We start from the raw sequence: 17,866 nt of genomic DNA on the forward strand, positions 1-17,866 counted from the left end.
TAGCAATCATATAAACAGATGACTTTATTTAATAGTTGGATCATTACAACAACAACCTATTGTTTTCACTCATCATTTCATAACAAATTATGTAGGTAAATAAAACAACTACATGGAGGGAAAAGAGAAGTATATAGACAAATAGTACAGCAAATGTGAATTCAGAATCATTATATAAATACTAACTCCAAGAATGAAAAGAATAGATTATAATAAACAATTCAAAATGAGAAACACCATTAAGTTTTACAGTAAGCATTTCAACACATCACATATTAATGTTTTATACACTATATATATAAATGAAAGCACATATTTTCATAATATGTGATTATGTGATAATACAATAACTAGAAATACAAGTGTTTACATTTCTAGTAAATGGATTAGATTCTGCTGTAAGAACATTTTCTTGTATGTGTATATGTATTTTGAGCACTTATGTTTCCCTTAGAAGACTGAAGTGAATAAATAATAGTCATGTTGTTATTTATTTCGTTTTACCTCATCGTATTTAAATATATGTGGCTGTTTAAAATTATGCCTCTGAAAGAGCAAAATAATATCAATAGGCAGAACATTTGACAGGAGTAAGAAAAGCAAAATGTTGACATACTTGACCATCTAAATCTAAATTAAACATTATAGAAAGGGTGATAATTGGCCTTTTCTTTAATTAATGGAAAACAAATAAAAGAGACCTGTTTCTCACTCTAACATAAAAGATTTAGATTGAATTCAAGAAATAGCTTTCTGACAGTGCATTGAAAAAGCTCACTATCTTGTTTGAAGATATTTAGAAACAATAGAATCTCATCGTTCTCTGCTCCCTGAGAGTTGACCCTAGCTAGGGAATAGTTTAATGACCAATCAAGATCCCTTTCTACTGGCCCTATAATTGCTGAATTTTTTGGAAAATATTTCCTCACCCATTCTTTAAAGAGCTAGTCTTATAAAGAGAAGATAGCAGGAAAATGGAATAAAAAATATGTCCTGTATTTTTAGTATTAGGTATACTGTTCTATTGGGGGTTCTGAATATAATTATAATTATAAAGTGATACAATTTGAAATAGCTAAAATTAGTACTATAAATACTTTTAAATTTTCTATTTACCATCAAAGACACAAATAAATTTAATAATTACATAGGCCAACTAAAATTAGTCTGTGTAAAAATTACACTATATTATACTTAATTTTGTAGATGTGATAATCATTTCCCTATATTCTACTCTAATCTGTTTTTGTTCATATTTTTATAATAGCTAAAACCAGAGGTTAAGTTGTGAAACTTAAGTCAAATAGTTCTAAAACCAAATAGTTTCTTGGAAAGAATATATATTTTACCTGATTTGTTAGATACCCAAATAATTGCTTCTGGAGACATATGGCTTCTATTTCCTACCACAATAGTTAATGGAATCTGCCACAGGTAACTGCAAAATAAAAGAGAAGCTTTAAGAATAAAAATGGCTATAACAAAATAACAAATAAACAACATATACTTGGCACCTTCTTTGTGATCTGCATTATTCACTTTAGAGAAACTAAAAACAAAATTCCCCAGTTATAAACGTAAGGAGTGGGTCAAGAAGATGAATTCACTTTTTCAAAGCCACTAAGCAGACTTGGCCTCTAAGAGTTTTAATTTCAAGTCAAAAGGGGGACTTCCAACAAAACAATTTATCTTGAAAAAAAACAAAAACCCACACAACAGATTTGCATTTTGCATTAGGAATAAAAAAAATAGACAAAATCTATAAATCTGAGCCACACCATATACTTGGCTCTAAAAATAACACCTTTATACTTGTTCCATATTAGATTAATAGACATTTCAGTGGTTTATTCATTTACATTTCAACATTCTCATTTATTTGTTTAGCTATTCTAAAAGATACTGTTACCATTTTTTTTACAGAAAGTTTAAAATATCACACCCAAAGCACAGAAACTGAAAAGCAAAACTAATCAGATCCCTCTAAAATCTTGACCAATAAAAAGAATACCGTGGGACACATTAATGCTCTGTTTTCTGAAATGAAATTTCCAAATTGATGTGTAAAATCATCCACCAACAGACAGAGATAAGTCATGAGTCTCAGTTACAAAAGAGAAGCACTTTCTAGAATTTGATTTTTTATAGGATAAAAATTGAGGCCTATACTTGTACATGAAGTAATATTCAATTAATCTCAGAAGAGTAGCCATAGACATGCTAGATGGTTTTTCAATCAGCTCAATTACTACATATTGTTTCTTTCTCTATAATATAACCATATCATTCTGATCTATCGTTGCACCATTAGCAACAGGGGTAGTAACAATATCCAGCATGGAAAAACATTATTTATTTTATCTTTGATTCTATTAAATTTATTTGGGTGACATTGGTTAATAGAATAATATAGGTTTCAAGGGTACAATTCTATGATACATTATAGGTGTATTGCATGGTGTGCCTGCAACCCAAACTCAAATCTTCTTGTGTCACCACATATTTGACCCCCTTTGCCCTTTATTGCCCGCACTCCCTCCCCTCTGGTAACCACCATACTGTGGTGGTTTTCGTTTGTTTCAATGAGTGTTTGTTTGTTTTATCTTGTTTGTTCGTTTTTTTCTTGTTTGTTCATTTGTTGCTTTCAGCTTTATACTCCACGTATGAGTGAAATCATATGGTTCTTGACTTTTCTGTCTGACTTATTTCCCTATATTTTATTTTAAAATGTAAAAAGAGATACTGTGTGAGCTCCATAAGTGTGAGAGTGAATGGAGAACTGAGAATTTTTCAGGGACATGTCTGGGGTTAGATAACTAAAAACATAATGACACTTGAGGGTTTTTCTTGGGGGCAAGGGGGAGGGTGAGAGGGCAGGGGACTTCTTTAAAACCTGTCATGTGGAATTTGATTATTTTATCTTTTCATGTTTGCCATTCACAATGAGCAGAACTCAGTAGTAGAAAAAAATTCCAAATGGAAGATTGAAAGAAGTTCATAATTTTATACCAACTGCTATCTCCAATATGGAAAGTCAAAATAATATGTTAAAGATTCTAAATTTTAAAATTACATGCTATGCTATCCTTAATCAGAGAAACATTTTTTTAAGTGTCAACTATGTGAAAACCTAATGCTACACTGTACAAGGTTCCACAAAATTGGTTAGGAAATAAACAATCTACAGTAGCCAAACATGTCTTGATATTTTTAGGTAGATGTGAATAAACACAAATTATGTAAGCTTTTTAACAAAAAACTCCAAGCTCCCAACATAATGTTAAGAATATGCCACGTGCCCTATCCGGTTTGCTTAGTGGATAGAGCTTCGGCCTGCAGATTGAAGGGTCCCAGGTTTGATTCCAGGCAAGGGCACATGCCTGGGTTTAGGGCAAGATCCCCAATGTGGGGCACGCAGGAGGCAGCCAATCAATGATTCTCCATCTCTCATCAATGATGTTTCTACCTCTCTCTCCCTCTCCCTTTCTCTCTGAAATCAATAAAAAAAGAATATGCCACAAATATTTAATGATGGATTTACAATAAAGAAAACACAGAGAATTGATATATTTATTTAATATTTATTTAGTAGCCATTCTCTTTTTAATTACTTGGAATAATTAGTTAAGAAACAATGTCTGACTATGGATCTGATTGTAAATTTAAACTATGCATACATTTTCATACCTGAGATCTTGCAAAAAGCCTGAATATGAAAAGCACTCTATAAATTGCTCTGGAATTAGGTTGACATAAAATAAAAGGGGCCAAATAAGTCTATAGATAAGACAGAGATTAACTTTATGCACTTGACTTTTTAGTTCATATTTCCCATATTCAGATGGGTCAACTAAATTGTGAACTCAAGTGTCAGTTAAAGGGCAAGAAATATATATATGGAAAAAGAAGAGAAATAGTTAAAATTAAAGATCTTAAAAATCCTCAAGGATCAACGTGTCTTTTTTTATATGATAGTTATAACATGTTTGTGAAACATTATTAGCCCCTATTATAAAGAAACTCATAATTTGCATGTATTAAAACTGTATTCTTCTAAATAACAAAACTAGAAATTATTATAGAAATTGGTATATTTGAGCCTTGGCTTGTGTGGCTCAGTTGATTGGAGCATCATACCATGCACTGGAAGGTTGTAGGTTTGATTCCCAATCAGGGCACATGCCTAGGCTGTGGGCTTGATCCCCGGTCAGTTGCATGGGGAGGCAACCAATCAATGTTTCTCTTTCACCTCAATGTTTTCTCTTTCTCTTTCTCTTCTCTCTCTCTCTCTCTCTCTCTCTCTCTCTCTCTCTCTCTCTCTCTTTCTCTCTCTCTCTCTCTCCCTCCCTCCTTCCCTCTCCCTCTCTCTAAAAATAAATAAATAAAAACATATTTTTAAAATATTGGTATATTTGAGCTTTAGCAAAAATCTCTAAAGTATAGGAAAAAGAAATTCATATTAATACTTTCATGTTGCTACAATAAATTCCTCATACATACAGGAAACTTTCTAAGTGGTAGACAGACATTGCATTGCATAACTGTTCAGATGCAAGAAAGTTAATTATAAGGTATTGGGATACAAGTGTGTATACACACACACACACACACACACACAACCAAAATCTATACTTTTGTCACAAAGACAAAATAAAATTTACAAATTACTAAGCATTTCTGAAATTTGTATTCATTTCTGAATTGCTGTGCTATCAAATACCAAATGTTATTTTTCATAACTTTCCAAACAACAAGTATTTAGTCTTTTTACAAATTTCATGGTAAATTATGTTATTTTATGATTACAACTTAAAAATCTAGAAGACACGGAACACTGTTGAGTGAAGAGCTCTATGTAGTATGCTGTAAAGAAATCTAAGACAATGTGAAGTATATATGTTACACTAAGCTGTATACCTGAAACCAACACAAAATAATATTGAAAGTAAACATTGATAGAAAAATAAAATAATGAGACAATCTCAAAAAATAAAAGAAATCTAAGACTGTAGTGGTTTATGTATAGAAAGAGACAAGAAAAAAGTACTTGTGAAGTTACACTGGGGACCAGATGTTTAAGTTTAACTTAAATTTTAGTCATCTCATTTTATGTAGGGAAAAAAAACATGCAAAAATACTAGAAAAATTTTATTTCAAAAGACTTCCAAGATTTTTTTTCTTTAATAGTCCCTGGGACTATCTCTCTTCATCAGTAATTAGCATTTTTTATAATAAAGCAATGATTATTCTGATGATTAGGTTAAGGTAGAAAAGAATATGTACATATTTAGCTTAAGTGAGAAATATTTTCAAAATTGGTGACAAAAGAAGATTTGACTTTGGGTGGTGGGCACATGGTGCAATATATAGACCTTGTAACATAGAAACCCACACCTGAAACCTATATGTTCATGTTGACCAGTGCTACCCCAATCAATTTAATAAATAAGTATTAAATAGTAAAGAATGGTACTGATATTAGTGAAGTGTTAGTGTATATGCCAAAAAGCTATACAAAAGTCATACAAATTCACAACTTCACAAATACCAAAATTCCAGCAAATGTTTTACTCACTTTACGTATCAACTAACTTTGTGCAATCACTAGTTATGTAAAGATCTTTCTGTGCTGTGCTATAGCTACTCCATATAAAATTATAATTACTATATACATTAAAACTGTCCTAGGCATGTTGCAGATATTCTAGTGTCTTCTGTAAAATTCAAGATACAGAATTGATTATACTGGCTCAGAAAATATCCACAAATCACAGGATTTAAGGCAGAGAGAAACACTATGTGTTATTACATCAACTTTTTGCATTGAATAGTAAAGATCTAGAAAGGCTATATGGAAAGGGCAGATAAAATTGGTATTAAAGTTTCGACCATGATGTTATAGTGAATTAAATTATCTATAATATAAAATTGAATTCTAAATTTTAACTGCAAGCCCTTTTATTTCAAAATAGAAAATAATTTTTTTAGATTAATAGGATGCCACGCATTACCTTACTCTAAATATTTTATATGCCAAGTTCTTAGGGTTCACAATCATCTATCTGTATGACTTTATAACTCAAGCACAAGCAGAGCTCTATAGATGTCCCATATAGTTCTATAGCCTGGGAGAAATGTTTCCTTTAAAGAGTCAGACTCGTGGCTGATACATCTGATGCATGTTATATAGGTTGACAGAGTATTTTTGTTCAAAATGTGTCCTGTCATCTGCGTGTCCTTTATGTTTTTCTGCACCAGTGACGCTTGTATCAGACTGATCATTCTCAAAGGCATAGCTGAGTCTCTCTAACGTTGTCACAGTCAAGTAGTTTTTATGCACTTCTGGCAGGCCCAGGCTTTATGCTTAAGCAGGTTTACCCGGGAGCCAGATGGGGGATTATCAGAACCAGTACATGTTCGCCATGAGGAATCCAGGCTGGATGAAGAATTGACAGAGTCAGACCCTGACAGTGTGACAGGTAATACATATTCCACAGGTCTAGATGGACTGCAAGGCCATTTGTTGGAGGCCAATATACATATTAGGGAGGAGATTTAAGACAATGTTTTTCTAGATGGGATTCCAAATTTAGTCGCTAGAAGAAGCATTGATAAATTTCTCAATCACTTCTGCTGCAGCCCATCTTGGAGCTAGGCGACTTGAGAATGATTTCTGTTCTTCTTAGCGATAACCAAGGAGACTTAACCCATGCTTCATGTCTCCTAGATTCGAGTGTGTGATAAAGCCAGACTCTTAATATTCCAAGGTAATAGAAGACAGCATGACCAACCTCATCCAGACACCTCATTTTATTAATTAATTTTTTATCTCCGTCCCTCCCTGTCCCTCCAACCTCTTTTCAGGACACCTAATAAAAAAATGAAATTGAGTGTAAAGGTCTACCATCTTTCCTGGGCTCACCCTTAATAAGACACAAAACACTGAGAAAATGTGAAGAAAACAAAACACTTGGTGCTGAATCATCAGTAATTAAAGGGGAATTACAAAAGAAAGTTCAAGTATCAAGAATCAAATTTTGAAGGGGGGATAATGTCAACACTAAAATAATTTTTAATAAAAAAATTCTATGTATGTTGTCTTTTTAGTGGTTTGAAACACTAAAAATGAAGGAAAAGAACGTATTTTGATACTAAGTTGCATTGATACTTAGACCATTTAGAAGTGAATCAAGTTGGAGTTTCTTTAGGTCAGACATTATTTAGTCTAGTGGGTTTTGTTTTATTTTGTTTTTTCTTATTTATTTTAATTATTTTTTTCTGGATTGTTAGTTTCTGTTTTCATCTATTTTATTAATCACAGTTTGCTCACTTCCATTTAATTCACTTCAATGCATCTTTTTGAATTTAATTCAAAACATTTCCAGGGAAAAGTAAATAATCACACATTTTTAAAAATCATCATGATAATTTAAATTTTGTCTTCCTAAACAAAATAATTTTGGTGAGCTATCATCTTGATACTTAAAATATCTGTAAAGGGAAGTAAAATCAGAAGCAAAATGAAAATACCATATATAAATAAAGAAATCAAAATATATTTTGCTTATAATGTTTCAGAATACTGTTACCAATGCTTTTTAAAATATGAAAAATGCAAAGTGAAACTTAATAATAAAGAATTTTTTTCATGAAAAAGAAGTATTGTACCTGTTATTTTGAAGTGCAAGTGCTCTAGTTTTAGCACTGATGTCATAAATGAAATGTTGTTGGGTAATTATTATCCAATTTTCTGCTGTGGTATTTCCCAAGATGGTGATAACAGGATAACCCATCTGGAGTGTCCACTGGTCCATTACTTCTTGTATATTTACATATTTCCCATTCCTTTTTAAAGCCTTTATAACCAAATTGGTATAAATTAGTTTTATAAACATGAATCATAATTATCATTCAACCATTTTCATTTTTACCTTTATGATTTACCTAAATATGAAAACATTTAAAATCAGTGAAGCTAGTATAATGTTAGTAAAATTAATCTTCTTGCCTTAACTTACCTTCATGAATATATATACATATATATATACCATATATATGTATATATTTATAAACATATATATACCATATATATATATACATATATATATATATATGTTTTACTTAATGGAAAATAAAAAATTTTATTGGCAAAGGAAGTACTGGCATGATCATTAAGGATCTCCAGTATGTCCAGTATCAAATTTAAATATCTCTTATTCATTCACATATAAAAAAAAACAATTTCTTTATAATGTCAATATTTCTCTCTAACACCATATTAAAATTATATTTCAAAAGTATTGACATATTTGAAAGTAGGCAAGACATCTTTTACTATCATTTATAGTTTAAGTAATTTTAAATACTATCCTCTTTAAATATATATATATATATATATATATATACAACATATCAAAATTAAACAAAAAAGCAATATGAGGAAAAGAGAAGTATAAAAACAAAAACCAAATGGTCAGTGACTGTTGTATAAACTCAATTCAAGTATTCAAGAAGAGGTATTGGTATCCGAGCTTCCTATACGTTACCTCTGAAAGTGTATTCCAGAGATCATTTCTGGCTGCGTTGCCATACTTATGAATGGTTAAATAATCCTACAAAGAATGCAAAAATGTAATTACAATTCAAAAGCTAAGCAATTTTCAGTAAACACATTCATTTCTCAATTCAATTAATCATTTCCATTTGTTAGGATTGCATTAACAAGAAAGACATGCAGAAAGATGAAGAATTCCATTTTTAAATATTCCAAAAAATATTTATTTACTTCTTAATTAAGTCATTAAATAATATCTGATAATTTATTAATCTCTTAAAATTATTTTCATAGACCTGATCTCTCTTTATGAATTTCCAGGTTCAAAGATCTTCCTCCTATTTAGCAAGTCAACTATTTTATTAGGTAAAACTTTCTTATAAGGCTTTCATGTTCAAGTGCTAAAAAAAAATGTTTTTGTTTTACGTAATAAAAAATAAAAAAGAGCCCATTCAGTGTGGCTCAGTGGTTGAGCGTCCACCTATGAACCAGGAGGTCATGATTCAATGAGTCAATTCTCTGTCAGGGCACATGCCTGGGTTGTGGGCTTGATTCCCAGTAGAGGGCATGTAAGAGGCAGCTAATCCATGATTCTCATCATTGATGTTTCTAGCTCTCTCTCCTTCCCACTTCCTGTCTGAAATCAATAAAAATATATTTAAAATAAAATAAAATAGAACCTGATTGATACATGCAGATGTGAAGAGGAACTGCTTTGCGAAAAGAGGGATGATTATCTTTACAACCTGTCAAGTTCCCTAGTCTTTCTGCAAAGAGCAGGCTGCCTAATACAAAATGATACATACTTATTTCCATGAGTCTGAAACACATACTAACGTTTAACAAGAAAAAGTCAATCCTACATTTATTTAATATTCTGGGGCTTGGATTTCCCATTTCCCATTTTCAATCATGTGAAGTTAAACCTACACACTTTCCATCTGATTCATGTTTGCTCTCTTCTGTGAAGCATGGTTTATGTCACTGTGAATGCGCTATTTAGTTATGGCTCCTTGGCATTATGTTTTTTCTGAATCCAAAGTAGGAAACAGTGTTTTATTTTATAAAACAGAGAGTCCCTTCCTTCATTTGAAATTCCATCATCTCTTCTACATGTAGGTGGTAGACAAAATCCTAATTTACATCACAGTACTGAAATTTTTTTTAAAAAAATGCTGATTCCTTACAGTACTTTATTTAGAGTGGAATACTTTGGGGATAATTAAAGTTGAGAAAGCAAATTTTCTGAAATACAAATTATAGCACCTGTGACAGATTCAGCTTTGTTGGAAACTCATAGCCCAGCAAACGGCCACTCCCACCTAATCAGACCCCTAGCGATGCAATGCCCAACACTAGCTTCCAACCACAAATACATCATCTTCAGGCACTGTGAATAACTTTGTTGAAAAAACACATCTCTGAATACCCAGTCTGAATCTCAATATTGATTTTGAATGTGCCATAGAAGGCATTTTCAATTTGAACCCAGGGGCCTGGATTAAAATAAATCATTTCAGACTTCATTGTCAGAATTATCTTTTATGCTTTTGCAGCAGTTACATGAATACATTTGAGAACATTGGGAATTATGAAACATAAATTTGAATTTTATTTTAGTGATGCTATAATAAAAAGTATTAAAATTAGAACTATGATTGGTTTCAGTTTATGAACAGTGCTACTAGGATAAACCAAAATAGGGAACAACGGAATACTACATGGACCTTGAGAGGTCCAATACATAGCTACACGATTCTCTTCTATGGCAGATCCTAATAACACGACTGTTCATGATATGAGTTGATCTTGACCCAATATTGATCATCAAGTGGATCTCTTAGTTCCCTCACCAATCCAGAATGAAGTGCAAATTCACACTGCAAGCTGAAATGGCAACTCCCTGGGCGCAAGAAACAACTCCCACTTGCCCACCTCAGTATTCAGGGCAACAGCATGTCTTCTTGGACTCGCAGCAGTCCCAATGTTTGGTGTTATTGGAACTCTACCTAGGTCAACTATTTTTTTTTTCTTTGTTTCTCCCCCAAAAGCCCCAAATGTTTTCATTAGTTATTTTAGCCTTCCTCTTGCTACAATAACTAATGAAAAAGAGTCATATTTTAAATTAAGGAAATTTTGCTTTGTCTTTGTAGAATTACAAAATAACTTAAAGAATCGTGAACATGGCCTTTTGATAATCAATCATTTATGTATTTATTCATGACTCAAAATGTACGGCTCATGGAGATTTCTTGGTGCTGGGGAAATAGTGGTGGAGAAAATGTTATGGAGAACAACTGCAAATACTGGGATGTGATTTGAGAAGGAAGGTTTCTGTGACCGAAACTTCAGAAGTCTTGGTAAAATAACCACTTGACAAGTTGAAGTCAAACATTTGGTATATGATTAAATAAGATTTCAAGTTCCTGCCAAAACCGGTTTGGCTCAGTGGATAGAGCGTCGGCCTGCGGACTGAGGGGTCCCAGGTTCGATTCTGGTCAAGGGCATGTACCTGGGTTGCGGGCACATCCCCAGTGGGAGATGTGCAGGAGGCAGCTGATCAATGTTTCTCTCTCATCGATGTTTCTAACTCTCTATCTCTTTCCCTTCCTCTCTGTAAGAAATCAATAAAATATATTTTAAAAAAATAATAATAATAATAATAATAAAATAAAATAAATAAAAAATAAAATAAAATAAAAATTAAAAAAAAATATTAACTGTAAAAAAATGTGGGTTTGCTGCACAAAATATTTAACAAACAATAGAATTGTTGAAAAGAATAAAACAAAGATGACCCCTAAGATATTCCTAAGGGGCATAATCAATGTCCCTTAAAAGTGAAAAGCATATTAAGCAACAGTATATTCTCATACATAAAGGGCAGGCTACTGCAATGCTGAGCCACATTCAGACCTGACCTGGGGCAGAGGAAAGATGGAATTTCTTCCTGGGAATCTCTTTTTAAGAATTAAGAAACTTCCCCTTGAATGCTGCATCAAACTTTCCATGTTTCCAGTGTTTCAGAACGGCATCATGTGCTCTAACAGAAATCTGTTCATGAAGTATTAGGAAGACCTGTGTTGGGTCAACAGAAGGCAGGAGACCCAGTCCTGTGAAGTATGTGGTTGTATAATAGAGGGTGAGAACCTGAACAAAATCAGAAAGAAGAGGAGACTAGCTTATGGGTAAACCACCTACACTTTTCTCCAAGGGGATGCAAGTCTGGGCCTCAGTGATGCTGGGAAGCAGGGTCCGTTCTACTTGTAAGACTAGTCTGGGAAATGCCAGGTAGAGTTGGGCATTGATTTCTCTGACTATGTGACAAGGAGGTTGAAGCAGGGTGTGAAATATTGTTTCTTTCTGTTAGGAATAAAAGTTCCTCAAAAATTTTGTAGTGGGTATATTTCACTCTGTTGGCTTTCCAGCATTTAAACACCACTTTTATATGAGGCAATAACTCACCATGGACTCTTGAAAGAAAGTGAGGGTTCTGCCTCCCACTTGAAATGAAAGGACAAGAATCCTATAAAATAAAAGCTTAATATGCAAATCTACCAAACGGGGCGGGGGGCTGGCGAGCAGGCAGTGCCAGGCTGGCCAAGGTTGGTGCCGTGGGTCGCCTCCCGCAGAGGGAGGCCAGACTGTGGCTTAGGCCTGCTCCCTGGACATCCCCCGAGGGCTCATGGTCTGCAAGAGGGAACAGGCCAGGCTGAAGGACACCCCCACCCCGAGAGCATGAATGTTCATGCACCAGGCCTCTAGCTCTAAATATTCCCTCTCCACTCTCCCTAGCTACAGCATTGGCATGTCTCCTAGCCTCAGAGAAGTCAACATTCCCATTGGGACTATGAACCCTACAGGATCCAAGAAATAGGAATAGTTGAAAGATTGTTCCCTGTGATGCTGACAGTGAGGTTCCAGGGGTAGCCAGCCGCGCTGATGGTACAAGTGAACCAACCAGTCTGTGGCACAAGCTTGGCTGCATTTCTTAATCTCAGAGTCTCCCTTAGTTCTTGTTATCTGTTTTCTAAGCCTGATCCTCCAGTCTTCCCAGTGATTCTAAGAGCTATCCTACATCCTGCCAATAATTTTCTTCTTGCTTAATTTAACCAGTTTGTTTCTGTTGCTTGCACCACCCAAACTACAACTTATACAACACCAATTATTGATATACACAAAATAAAGACATTTTACATTTCATTGGTAACCCCAGAAAGAAAAATAGAAATTATTTCTCACAACTTTTACAAAATGAAAAACAAAGAACACCTCATTCTATCTAATAAATCTACTCTACTTTCAATGTATTATGAACAGTAAGTATTGGAAATAGAAGTAGATACTTAAATTTAAAAAGAGAGGCAGACAAGGAGGTTGGAGGAAAAGGTATGAAAGCTCTACAGACAGGAGTGCATGTGAGTAACAATGAAAACAAAACCACGCTAAATTTTTGTCTTAAAGCTCATAGAGTAGTTTTTAAACTGAGAAGCATAAGCTCTGAAATTAAACGTTTTTGTGTATATTATTACAGAAATTCGTGGACAACAAAAGCAGACTAAAAGCTGCCAGATTACATCAATGTCACACAAGGATTGGATAAAACCAATGTGCAGCCCGGCCCATGCACTTCAGAGCATGTTTCCAAATTCCCTGACCTTGAGAAACAGAAGCAAGGAGACTAAAACAATGACAGATACACAACTAAACACAATAAAGCTAAACTACAGGTCAATATATTATTGTGCTTAATACCTGAAGACTATTTGGAGATTATGAGATTAAGTAAAAATGTAAAAATGCAAAGCAAAATATTTAAAAAGCACTATGCAAAATAAAGGAATATTTAAATTTTCATTCTATTAGATAAGAACTAAGTGTAAAGAGATATAAATAATTATTTGACATTTATTATTAAATTATAACACGTTTCCAAGTAAGAAACCCAGTAAAATAGGAACAATTGACAAATTTTTAGGGGTATGGAAGTTTCTGGATATCAGACACAAAAAAAGAGATGAAATTTATTTTAAAAAGTTATTTGAATGGATAAAACAAAAATAGTTGAAAAGTCAGTTATATCATTGTTTTCATGCCATTTTGATTTCCATTTTTAAATGTATATTTAACCTAAATTGACTTTTAGAAGTTGCTTACTTAGATATAGCTATATTCTGATATTTCTCTAGGAACAAAAAGTCATTTTACGTGGTTTAAAAATCCATTTCCCCACCTAATGAGTGCAAATTTTATAAAATCAGTAGATTTTCTTAAGGTGTTGCTAAATACACCAGGTAATAAAAAATCAAAGTCAAAAATTAATTTTTTAATTTAGCTGTTAGCACGTGAAAGATTTTTTGTTTGTCTTAAGTTAAAGGCAATGGCATACTCTCACATCGGTTTTGTTTTTTTGTTTTTTTTCACATAACTCTTATTTAGTAATTATAGATCTTGCCATCAATGCTGCAACACGCAGGAGCGTCACCAGAGGTGAGATATTGCCACTGTTGAATTTGTATTCTCTTCCAGAACAACCTGACAGGGTCCTATGCCTGTCAGTGAAATACTGTGCATGTAAGTCTATAGGAGTGTCCTGGGGCACTAAAATATTCCCACCTCTCACTTCTGCTGCTGGCTCAAAATATTCCTGAGACATAAAGTGACTCTATTGGTGAAACTGAAGTTTGTGAATTGCTTTTTCCAAATGCCCTGGTAAAGGGGCTTTGACCACGGCATGCTCACAAAATAGGTAAATTATATCCTAGCTGGTAAAAATACACTGCCTCTTATAAGTCAAGATGCCTGCTGACTGCAGGGCGTGTACAAGAAGTTCCCCACTCCCACTCCTTCTTTCCTCAGCCCCGGTGCTGAGGACTAGTTGAGAAGAACATGCAACTCAGTTGAGAAAGAAGTGGTGTGTATATTCAGAAAAGCTAAAGGATTCAGGCTGACCCTGTGCCGAGCCAGCTCAGGCAAGGCTTTGAAAGCCTGAGTGAGGGCGGCGAATGGATGAAGAAATGACAGACAGAGAGAATAAGCTGGGTCTGACTCTAGGTGGATATTCTTGTGCCTGGCTGAGGCACAGAGAGAGATCCAGAGGCAAGCTGAGCCTTTATTTTATAGCCAGAGGTAAACAAGGTAGTGGTCACCATAGTCACCATAGTTACAATGTTCACCATAGTTACTTGTTTTGGCAGCACTTGCTACATCTCCCACAGCCCATTAGCTACCCAGATAAGATATAGGGGGCGTCATAAGGTCAAGCCTAATTATGCTAAGAGGACTTTGCCCTCTATGCTGGGACTTGTTTGTGGCTTTGCCAACAGGTCAGTCCGAGGCTTAACCCTATAGCTGCGCCCTACATGACCCTAAGCAGCCATGTGATCTTGGGTAAGGTATCTATTTTCGTTAACCCTTAATTTCTTCAACTAGAAAGAGTGGATAACATAGCACTTGAGAAAAATGTTCACAGAAAATGACATAAAACAAGTGAAGCACTTAGAAAAATACCTGCCACACAAAGAACCCAAAAAATTCTAGTTATTTTAAGACCAAGCTCAAGGCCGGGGGGGGGGGGGGGGGGGGGTTGAGTCAGCATCTTCATCTTCAACCTTACCTCCAAGAGAAGCCAAACTTTTCTAGAAGCCCAAAGAAGGGAAATTATATGAACTTGAAGTGTAGGGAGAAATCAAATCAATGTTTGAAAAAGTAAAAAGGCAAGAAATTGAGACCAACCCTTCTTCAGACTTGAGGAAATCTTAGAAACTGTATCCCACCCAAATCTGGAAAAAAAAAAAGAGTTGGAGGGCTCTGCCAGTTGTGGGGTGTAGCACCTTGTGTTTCAAAGAGATGTGATGGAATGGGGGCACTATTGCTCATGGAATGGGAGACTTATCGGACTCCTCAGAACAAAATAGCCATTCCTGATTTAGTAATAGAGCAATAAAGACACTAATCTTCAAGTAACCAGAAAGGCAAGGCTTGGACAAGATAAAGACTAAACACTCAAGCGATATGCACTATCTTACTTCTTTCCCGTTCACTCATCAGCCCCCTTCATGAAATCAATATGACTGCCTATCAGTGAGGATTGGAACAGAGGGCTCTTTACCATATGTTCTGGACTGAGAAAAGTTCCCTGGGATATTCTAGTATTAATGGCCATGACATAAGAGAATTCAATACAGGCAGATTAAATTTCCTATATGCTCAGAAGCATATGGGTTTGCTTTATTCAGTGCTAAAATTATATATACTTGTTAATTTATTATTTACTGGTAACATTAATGGTGGGTATTTGTCTTTCAGATCCTTTCTGTCTTTGTTTTTCTGATTATTCAGCTTATAGTTCATAGTTCATCTTAATTCCTAGCAAACAGCCTCTTCTCCTTTGCAGCTCAGTCCAATTATCAGAGCTGGCAAAACCCCAATTATGGATGAATCCAAGTGTTTGCCTCCTCCAAGCCTGCGCAGCTGAGCATCACAGGAGAAAATAATGCAATAGGGCAGTTTAATTTCATTACAAATTTATAATCACCAAACTCAAATAGGCACTCAATACTGCCATGCCTTTCTACTCTTCCTGAACACTCTTCAATCTCCAAACCTCTCTACCACCCAGCATTACCTCACTTTCAGCCGCTGACCTTTCCGCAAGGGACACTGAACTGAAAAAAATAGAATTCATTAGAAAGTAACTTCCTCATTTTCCCATTTACAAATCTCCAAATTAACTGGGAGTGAATCTCCTGTCAAAAACCATTCCTTTTACCTTCTCAAGGACCAATGTCCTAATTATGTCTTCTCTAGAGTTATCCGACTCTCCCTCTCCTCACTCCTTCTCTAGCTGGGCCTAAGACTAGTACAACTGTCTCCCATCTTTAAAAACAAGAGGGAAGGTTCCTTAACCCTTATCTACCTCTAACTACCTACCCTGTTTTTCTGATCCACTTTCTTGGCCAACTTCTTTAAATTTTATTTTACACACACTGTATTCACTTAAGCATTTTTCTATTCACTCTTCCACTGAAATCAATACATTTGCAAGCTGCCAACGGAACACTCCTGTCTTTATCCTACTCTGCCTCTCAGTTGCATTTAACCTCATCGATCATTTTCTTATTCTTTAAATAAGCTTTTCTCTTGACATGAGTGACACCACGCCCTTGGTATTCTGCCTGAGCCTCCAGCTGTTCTATCTCAGTCTCTTTTGCTGGCCCCTTTCCTTTCCTCAACTTCTAACAGTTACAGCCTTTCAGCTTTTGGTCCCAGGCCTTCAACCCAGAGACCTCGGAATCATTCTTGGGTACCTTTTCTTCCTCACCTCTCATACCACATTCTTCACCCAATCTCCCCTTGGGTCCATTTAATTCTACCTTCAAAAACATTTTGAATCCACCCATGTCTCTGTATAGCTACTGACTAAACCTCCATCATCTCTTATCTGAATATTGACATATCTTCCAAATTTTATTACCTGATTCCCCTCTGGGTATTCTGTGTGCCCTGATCCTAATGTATTAATACAAATAGCCAGGTAACTGCTTTAAATATAAATAGAACCGTGTCACATCACAGTTTTACACTATTTAATAACATCCCAAGGCACTCACAATAAAACCCAGCTTTCTGACACAGTCTACTTCAGCGCTCCTGATTGGCTCCTGCCTCCAATGCTCCCTCCTCCCTTGTCTTTACTGAGCCTATTCATCCACAGCCGGAAATTTTATTTTACATACACTGGAAATGTTCAGTTCTTTGTCTCAGCCCTTTGCACAAGCCCTTCCATCTTCCTTGAATGCTCCACTCCTCACCCAGCTCTTCCCCATCCTCAGACCTAATTATACAAGCTTCTTCCCAAGAGAGATCTCCTAAACACCCAACTAAAGTTCCCCTACCCACCCACCTAAATGTTCTCCCAGAGCATCCTACTGTTTTTCTCCCTAGCATTTATTATATTTAGTAAATATGTATGTAGTTGTTTTTCCTATTCAGTGTTTACTTTATCCTATTATATGATTCATGAGATCAGGGCCATATTTGTTATGTGCAGAATGCCCTGACTACCTGGTGCTTACATGGTGTCTACATAGAATAGGTATGCAATAAGTATGTGTGGAATAAATGAGTAATTGAAAATGTCTGATGGGTGAACAACATGGACTGTAAACACAAAATTAAGCAGAGCTGGAGTAAGAACAAACAATAGTGCAGGAAAGGCCTGAGCAGGGTGGAGGGGGTCAATGGTGGGGGGGAGGGGGAGGAGGGGACATTTGTAATACTTTCAACAATAAAGCTATGAAAGAGGGGAAA

At 35.0% G+C, this 17,866-nt stretch overlaps 1 protein-coding gene across 1 annotated transcript in view; it reads right to left on the reverse strand.

Annotated features, from left to right (window-relative positions):
* The window catches only part of TRHDE (thyrotropin releasing hormone degrading enzyme), a 389,314-nt gene that overhangs the window by 95,864 nt on the left and 275,584 nt on the right, over positions 1-17,866 (reverse strand). Inside the window, exons 8-10 of the mRNA XM_070409715.1 lie at positions 8,547-8,612; positions 7,669-7,856; positions 1,350-1,438 (exon numbers count right to left, since the gene is read on the reverse strand). Of these exons, the coding sequence (XP_070265816.1) occupies positions 1,350-1,438; positions 7,669-7,856; positions 8,547-8,612 (343 nt within the window). The remainder of the gene's footprint in view (positions 1-1,349; positions 1,439-7,668; positions 7,857-8,546; positions 8,613-17,866) is intronic.

Source organism: Myotis yumanensis, unplaced genomic scaffold, assembly GCF_028538775.1.
Source record: "Myotis yumanensis isolate MYYU_CA2020_CCGP unplaced genomic scaffold, mMyoYum1.0.hap1 SCAF_3, whole genome shotgun sequence".
In the NCBI taxonomy this organism is placed as follows: domain Eukaryota; kingdom Metazoa; phylum Chordata; class Mammalia; order Chiroptera; family Vespertilionidae; genus Myotis; species Myotis yumanensis.